This window comes from Rhea pennata, chromosome 11 (assembly GCF_028389875.1).
Source record: "Rhea pennata isolate bPtePen1 chromosome 11, bPtePen1.pri, whole genome shotgun sequence".
Classification (NCBI taxonomy): Eukaryota; Metazoa; Chordata; class Aves; order Rheiformes; family Rheidae; genus Rhea; species Rhea pennata.
Genome location: NC_084673.1, coordinates 2307039 through 2315364, shown reverse-complemented (window position 1 = coordinate 2315364; position 8326 = coordinate 2307039). Strand labels below are relative to the sequence as shown.

General features: G+C 43.5%; 1 protein-coding gene across 1 annotated transcript; it reads right to left on the bottom strand.

Moving 5' to 3' along the window:
- Positions 1-6852: 6852 nt before the first annotated feature.
- On the bottom strand, positions 6853-8090 carry GPR174 (G protein-coupled receptor 174). The gene has a single exon (XM_062584765.1). It carries the CDS (start codon positions 7891-7893, stop codon positions 6910-6912), a length of 984 nt encoding a protein of 327 aa, XP_062440749.1. The 5' UTR covers positions 7894-8090; the 3' UTR covers positions 6853-6909.
- Between the last annotated feature and the right edge of the window lie 236 nt (positions 8091-8326).

Sequence of the window (8326 nt, the reverse complement as noted above, 5' to 3'; positions counted from 1 at the left end):
GGGAAGACAAGTGCTATCCCACTTCCTTAGCAGGCTTTGCTCTCTGCCTGTGGCTTGCTTGTAAATACATTTTTTAAGTCTCAAAGTGCAAAAACCCCCTGTCATGTCTCCTTTTGTGATGACAATGACACAAAGGAAGTTGCAAGAAGAAAGCCCTCGCTGTGCGAGGAAGCCGTTCGCAGCTGTTGCAGACGGCGCGTGCACTTTCCACGGCGCGTGGGCCCGCAGCCACCCAGCTGCGTGGGAGTCGGTGGAAACAGAGGCATGCTGAGGCCCTGATCTGAGACATTCGGAAACCAGCCTCAGCAGGGGAGCTTCTCTTCAGCACCTCTGCATCTGCCAGTGCTGAGAGCCTTGCTCTGACCCAAAATCGTGTCATTCAATTTTACCTTGTCAAGTGTAAATAAGACTTCCCAAAAAATTGTCCTGATGCTGCTACAGAACAGTCTGACATCTCAAAACATCCCTCAAGTTGCCCAGTTTTCACCAGGTCTGTGCTATCACCCAAAGCTGCTTTTTTGGGCTGGAGAAGTGCAACCTTCTCCAAATGTGATTTTGAGCTTAAACCAGTGCTCAGTTTGGCACAGGCCTTTCTGGTTGTGAGCTTCTTTCTGAAGCACCCACGACGGGGCTCCAGACCCAGACATGTGTGCAAACAAGCCCCGGTTGTCCCCAGCCCACCTGGTTTTGCTGACAAATTGCAAAGGAGGTGATTGCAAAACAGGAGAGAAGTGGATCCTGTATGGCACTGTGAAAAGCACACCTATATAGGTATCGCTCTCCAAAGACTATGTTTGAACAGGACCTGGAGATAGTACTTTGTTTGGATTCCTGGTTTTTTCACAATGGAACATTGTGTTTTTGTCAAGGCCAAGACTTCACAGGAAACCACCTTCCTTCCACTGAAGGTTTTGAATTTTTTCAGGGTGGTAGGTGAAGCCTCCAGAAACAAAAATGTTTAGTTTGAAAAGGGGGGAAAATAGAGATTAATTCAACAATCTGAAAGAAAGACAAAATTTGGGGAACTGAGGAACAGAACTAACCCTAATGGAAGCATTAGCTTAAGTACAGCAAACCTCAAAGTCATTTTCTAACTGCAGAATGGTACTCCTGTTTCTCAGTTGCAGGCTGTTTATTTTTCAGGGACCCAATTTATACATTTGTCCAAGGCAAATCTCTTTGAGTTTCAGGGATGATCTTTGGAATAGTCTTCTTTCATTGATAAATAAGGAATAGCCCTGCTGAAATGTTAATTGTTATAAATAAGGAGAGCATATTTTCTTCTGGCCTAGCAAAGATTAAATCTCACTCTGTATGTGTCAGAAAGTCGCTTGCAACTTCAGAGCAAAATCAGCGTGGTAACAGGGCTTGAATGTATTTCAATGCATTGCTTCTTGCTACCTCTGCAGTAACAACCCTGCCAGGGCACAGGAGCTTGCTGAGCAACCAGAGGAAATATTTCATACAGAATAAAGGGGAGTTTTGGCTTTTTTTTGGTTTTGTTTTTTACCTGAGATATATTCTTATTCAGCTCCCCAGTCCAGTCCTGCAAACCGATACTCTTGTTCAGATGGTTTTCAGGAGAAGAGACTGGCTGCAGAAACGCAGCAAAGCTCCTCTCTGCTCGTCGGCGATCGCTTCGCAGCCTACGCGCGGCCTGGCGGCACCGTGTCTGCCGCTATGTAAGTGAAGTAGTACCTTCGCTCTGCAAAGGCCCGTGACCATCTCGGCCGAGGCTGTTCGTCAGGCAGGCCGTCGAAAGCCAAAGGGACCCGTGGTACGTGGCGGCGGGCCGTAGCGCAGCGCGTGCCGCCAAGCCCGCTCCGCGCAGGCTCCTGGCCCCCGCCGCTTCCCGCAGCGCCGCGGCTGCCCTCTCTCCCTCCCTTGCTGTGTTACACGTCTTTCCACTCTTGGTGGCAAGAGTATGTCCAGGTCTGTGAGACGGGAAGAGTCTAAAGGAGAGTTTGGGGCAACCTAAGCAATGTTTTGCTGCTCCGTAGAGCCTTGGGCTTTCCGTGCGCCCAGGTGCCAGGAGCCTGGGCACGTTCCTTCGTGTTTCCCCCGCCAGCCCTGCTCTAGATCAACGTTTCATTTTGTGCGAGTGACAACAAAACCTCATTCTTGCTCTTCCCTGCTCCAGCGGGACGGCCGCTGCGGCACAGGGCAGCAGGGGAACCACCTGCGTCTTCCAGGAGGCATCTGCAGGGCCTGGCCGTGTCCCCTGGGGAGAAGGACGTTCCTCCCCAGGAGCAGGACTGGGGAGCCCGTGCCCTAGCGTGCACAGCCAAGGCAGATCCCACGGGATGGCCAAGCTGCTGCGGCAGGCAGCGGGGAGAGCAGGCATCTCCCCGGCAATCGGCTCTGGTAAGCTACTGAGAATATTACGCTAGACTTCCTGTAAAAAGAGACCGTTAATACTAATATGAATAAACCACATTGCTATGGCAGCAGGGGAAATTGTTGCACCCACAGTATTTTCTGGGTGGGAAAACTTAAGCATATGAGCTTTTCTCATCTAACTGTTTCCGAACTTCTGATACTGCTTTGTGTGAGGTGTCTCTCCCCTTATGAAGCTAGAAGTAGCTCTGGTTGGGTGGTGTCCTCCTTCCCCCCCACCGGGCAGTGAGGGACGGGGAGAAAGGTCACAAAGCGGAGAGCACGGTGGGCTGCGTGGGGAGCAGCTGGGGACCCGTCCTCCTCCTCTGCTCTGGCCTTGGAAACTGCATTTTCAGTAAAACCTTCTGCCACCCTGTATCAGTTTCTGCGTCTGCTCTGCCACGAAGCAGGTCCATGCAGGGGGCATCTGAGAGCAGTGTCGCAGAGTCCCTTTTGCAGCAGGCAGCTTGCTGTACAAAAACATGCTTTGCACCGTCATATCCCAAAGTGGAAAAATTATCCAGCATGCCAGGAAAACTGGTATAGTTTATTCTGTAGTAGCTGCTGGTGGGCAGTTTTCCCCGGAGGACTGTGACTAAAAGCTGTTGGGATGACCAGAACGGTCCACAGCTGCTCTATGGGGACCTTGCTTTGTGCCATGCTCCCTAAAACCTGCCTAATGTTAGTGCTGATGGAGCTGAAGTGGTGCTACATGCTGCCAGGCCAGAAGTATGTGCCAAGTGCTCAGTCCAGGTGGTTTTGGTACGTGGGGGTACTTTTAGTGGTTCTGTGTTTTTTAAGATTTTTTTTTAATATGTCATGCTAAGTAGGTTGGTTGCTCTGTATCTCTACAGACACATCTGCCACTATCTCAGCAAACACTCTCTCAACACAGAGGTTGTGCCTGTGTTACGGATGCTTTGTGTGGCTGATTCTGGTGTGATCTCAGTGCTGGCAAAGCTCCTTTGTATGCAGTTATATGCAGCTTTTGCTGGAGGATTAGAGCTTTAACTGCTGGGTTTGGTTTTGCAGCAGGTTGGGATGGCAGGCTGCAGTGAGTTAAACCAGCAGAATCACAGTCTGATGCACCTAAAGCAAAGTACTGTGGGCTGGTTTGAAAAACTGTGTGTGTTCATAAAATGGAGAAAAAGCTTAAAATTCTGCATTCTCTTAAAGTATGAACGCTGAAATGATAAAGGGATGTATGTTCGTGTGTGACTACATCTTATTACAGAGGTGACTTAAAGCTGTACAAAGGCTATCTGCAAGTACTGATCATGAACCAGTTATGTAGATATTTAGCAATTCAATGTCTTTTATAAACATCTGGTACATAGAAGTTAGACATGAGACTTGCCAGTGAGTTTTACAGCGTTTTTTTTTTATCCCTTTGCAAAGGCATTTTGATTTTTCTCTGTCAAGAATTATAGAGCACATCCTCACCTTTCTGTTACACCAGAGTCTGGCTGCACAAAATACAGTGCCCAGGAGATGAGTACTGCTGCGATGGAGTGAATGTGGAGATCTTCAGTGACTCCTAAAATGTGTTTAGGTTCATCCTAATTGCTTTATTTTTTTCTAAGCAGATGGGAAATTTTGTTGAGATGTGCTTTTAATGTGTCTGCTAATATATGAGTTTCATAGAGCTGGGAGAAAAATCCCTCATTAAAAATAGGGGGAACTTGAAGCTCCTTGAAAACATCCAACTTTTGTAAGCCCTTGCTGATGGTCCTCACTGGAGCTGTGTGGAATTCCTTACCCTTAGGTTAACATAGAATTCTGTCTGTTAATTTTAATTGTTGTGGACTTACATCTCGTAGTCTTACTTTACTTCTGGCTAATCTTTAAAAATTCATAGCGAAACTCGCTTACACAGTTCTCATTTATGAAACAAACCCACTGGTTTTTCGTAGGCTGTTCCAGACCGATCCTCATCTTGGCCAGAGGATGTACCAAGATGCACCAGTCTGCCCATGAGTTAGGGTGCTCTTTTAGCCTGGTGAGAAGGATCACTGAAACATTGTTTTTGTAGTCTTTGGCATGCTGTGAGTACAGCCTTGAGCAACCTGAATGTGGTGTCCTTGCTCTGATGCAACTGTGCTGCGATGGATGATTAGATATGGCTTAATTTACTGACTTAATTCATGTACACTAGCATTAATTTCAAGGTGTAGTATGACGATTGCTGAGATCTAGGTATAAGAGCAAATTCTGCTTTGTTTTAGACATTTGTGACTACAGTAGGAGCTGCATTTTGAAGAAGGGACATAGCAGATTTTGCGTCCATAAAGGGAGGCAGAGCAAAGCAATGAATTGGTGATGTAGGCAGCTAGAGGTGAGAGTGGGGCAAGAATTACATTTAAAATTTTTTTTAAATATAATTTTTATTATATACAACTGGGAATGCAAGTAGAAAGTTGAAAATAAATAGTTTTCTTTTTTTCACTTGTGTGAGCAAATTATAATGTGCTACTCAATTCCCAAGAATTAGCAGTGCATACCCAGCCAAATGCAGGTACAGAAATGCTGGAACAAGCTTCTGTACATATGAATTGGGGGTTTTGTTTTGTTGTGTGGAGGGTTTTCTTAAAAATAATAAGGAAGTCTTTCTGTTTTCCAGCACTCTCTGGGATCTACATTTTTGTACAAAATATAAATGTTTTTATAAATTAAATCTATTAAACAGCATTTGCATTAAATAAAATGTAATATTGTCACAGTATTTTTCACATTAAAAAATTTAACATTTAAAATGTTCACACAAAAATGACTTTCACAAGAAGGTGCAAAACCAATGCCAATTAAGCACAAAGCTTTTGTTGCTTGACATTAAAGATTTTTTTAAAAAATAAGTCCATATGTGAGCCTCTCCTAAAAAAAAAAAAAAAAAAAAAAAAAAAAATGAGAGAGAGAGAGAAGAAAGAAAAAAAGCTCTCGTGATCTCATGACACCTTTAACTCTGCATATATTGAGTATCTGAACTGTTCCCATTACGGCAACATTGAGAAAGCTTAGGTTCTGCTGACTGCATATTAATCATGCTGATGTTAATGACTGGAACTTGACCGAGAGTTACCGTTTGAAAAATACAGAAAGAATTATCCATATCATGAAATCATTGAATTCATTAACATGAACTTTGGGCAAAAGAGGACCTGAAAGGCTTGATGGACATTTAGTCTGAATAACCAACTCTAGAATCATAGAATGGTAGGGTTGGAAGGGACCTCTGGAGATCATCTAGTCCAACCCTCAGCATAGCCCATATGGGGATTGAACCTGCGACCTTGGCATGAGCACCACCATGCTCTAGCCAGCTAAACCTACTGCCCTTAATAAATATCCCTGAAGCACAGACTCATATTTAAAGTTTATCAAAGTCACAAGTAAGTTCAAGGCCATTTTTGCTGCTTTTTTGGTATTTCTTACTGTGACCCAGAAATGGGAAGTGATGGCAGAATAAAAATGTCTGGATACTTCAATGACTTTGCATTTTCCTAGAAGGGTTATTATGGGTCTACTGGTTCCTTATGGTTTTCCTAAGAAATGAGCTTGATTCTCAGTCTGAGTCAAGGTTGCAACATACCATTCGATTATACCTTCAAAATCAAGGTCTTGCTAATTATTTCAATTGTAAGTTCTCTGGGGCAAGAACCTTGCTGTTCATGTCCATGCAGTCGGTATTGCACTAGGCAGGCTCTAGGCGCTTTGTATATAAATTAAATAGTAAGTGCTATATTATCCAGGGGGACCTTTCTTGAAGTCCTCCCTTAGTCGACACCTCCCTTTGCATTATTGTGATTTTGCCGGTTGTGTGAGAATCAAGAAAACTTAAAGGAATTAATTCCAAATGAAAATGGCTTTATCCATTTCACAGTCCTGCTAGTTTGTCTAAACCCAGTGATCATGCTTCTCACAGTAATAATTATTTAAGAAAAATATAATATTATGTCAAGTACGGATTTTTGGGGCCAAATTCTTTCTGCATAGCAACCCCCCTTCCCCCCCTAAATCTTTGCTGCTTCTCACTCAAGTCAGCTTGTGTGACCAGGAGGTGGCAGGCCACTCCCACGACCACTGGGCATGAGTAGCACCTCTCATCACGGGAAGTTTGTGCATAGCCTTGGTCATGGACTTGGTGTCTCCAGTGCATGACCTCAGGACACTTTCCCAATCCCAGTGGTGGGGCTAAACCAACTTTGGTCTATGTCCTCCTGCTTACACCCCATCCTGGTACTCCACTGTTTTGTACTGGCGAAGCTGCTAAACTCTTGTTTGGCCAGCTCAAAATTTTGTCCTCAGTAACTTACATAGTGTAATTTATATTCAGTATTCATAGAAAATTTGCAACCAGAGTATTAAATCATCGTGTTTTCAGTCTTTTTTTTCTTTAAAATCAAGTACTCACTGAAATCAGCAGAAGTTTGTCTGAGTAGTCACTTTCAGTGTCCTTGGGGGAAAAAAAAAACAGTCCAAAATCCCAAATGACAGAGAACATCTGAAGTCTCTGAAAACATTTCAGGAAGTTCAGTATTAACAGTCTACAACTTGTCCCTTGGGTTCAGTTCTGAGATGCTTTTTCACATAACTTAGGTTGTGTAGCTGAATGCTGTCTTGTAAATCCTGTCTTGAAAGTCGTCTTCTGAACTCGTTTGTAGTAAAGTAGTAGATGACTGGGTCTACGCAGGAATTTAAACTGGCAAGACACAAAGCTACAGCATGAAACACTGATATCACTTTCTGGACACATTTATTTTTAATCTTTTTGGTTTTAACAAAGAAATCTAATGGAAAACTGATATGATAAGGTGCAAAGCAAATCAGAAATACTAGAGCACAGGTGAGAATCATCTTTAAAGCCTTTTTTTTCTCTCCAAGGTCGTGTGAGGCAGAATTTTTTTCTTTTAAGGATAAGATAGTCTTCCATGAGCAGTATAGAATTATTAGTAGGGGCGTTATGAACCCCACCAATTCACCTATTGTCATCATGGCAATGGAGATGGGAAGGTCAACTTCCTTTACAGGAAGGTCCACAAAACATGTGTTTTTAACATTCTGGTGAAGTCTCAAAAGAGGGAAAGGCAAACAGCCAATGAAGACTATGATCCACCCGACAATGCTGATATACACATCACAAATGCGTTTGCAGTCGTTGAATTTGAATGGGTACATAAGAAACAAAAATCGTCTTACGCTAATGCAAACCAAGAAATAGATGCTTGCATACATATTGACATACTTCAGGTAGAAACAAAAAATGCAGAGACCTCCTCCAAACTCCCATGTTCCAGTCAAGTAGTAGAAAATCCTTAGAGGCAAGGATAAAACTTGTGATAAATCAGCAATGGCTAAATTAATCATAAATATCACAGCCCTTTTAGTCTCCTTCATGTAGCCGTAAAAAACCCACAGAGCTAATATGTTTCCTATTAGTCCAGGGATCAGAATGAACGTGTATGTAATTGCATAATAAGGTTTGAGGTCTGTATCACTGGAGCAGGTTGAATTATTCGTCATGTTTGGTTTTCAGATCTGAGCTCAGGTGAGGCGACCCACAGAGTTCCCAGCTGTCTTCCAGTTCCCTGCAGGACTGAACATTTAAGAGGAGCAGAAGAGCTGCACACTTAGCATTGTGTTTGCCGTGTTCCTTTGCTTCCCTGGCCTTCTGGGATTGGTTCAGTTTGTTCTTCATGAAGTCTTCTGCTATAATAATCTGTGTGTGCAAAGTTGATGGTACCGTATGATAACATTGTTGTCTGTTGTGGTGAAGTTGTCTGTGTTTTAAGTGAAAAAGTTTATATCTCTTTCCACTCTGTTGTCTGTGTGCAAGGCTTCAGTTGCAGGATCATCTAGTCCAGTTTTGGGAACCAGCTTGGTTCTGGGCTGAATGACTTAGTCTTGCTTGTGCACTTCACTCATACTCTTTCTCAGAAGTTACTACACCTTCATA

Excerpts from the sequence above, each read along its gene's own strand:
- GPR174 (XM_062584765.1), bottom strand. The coding sequence starts at position 7,893 with ATGACGAATAATTCAACCTGCTCCAGTGATACAGACCTCAAACCTTAT.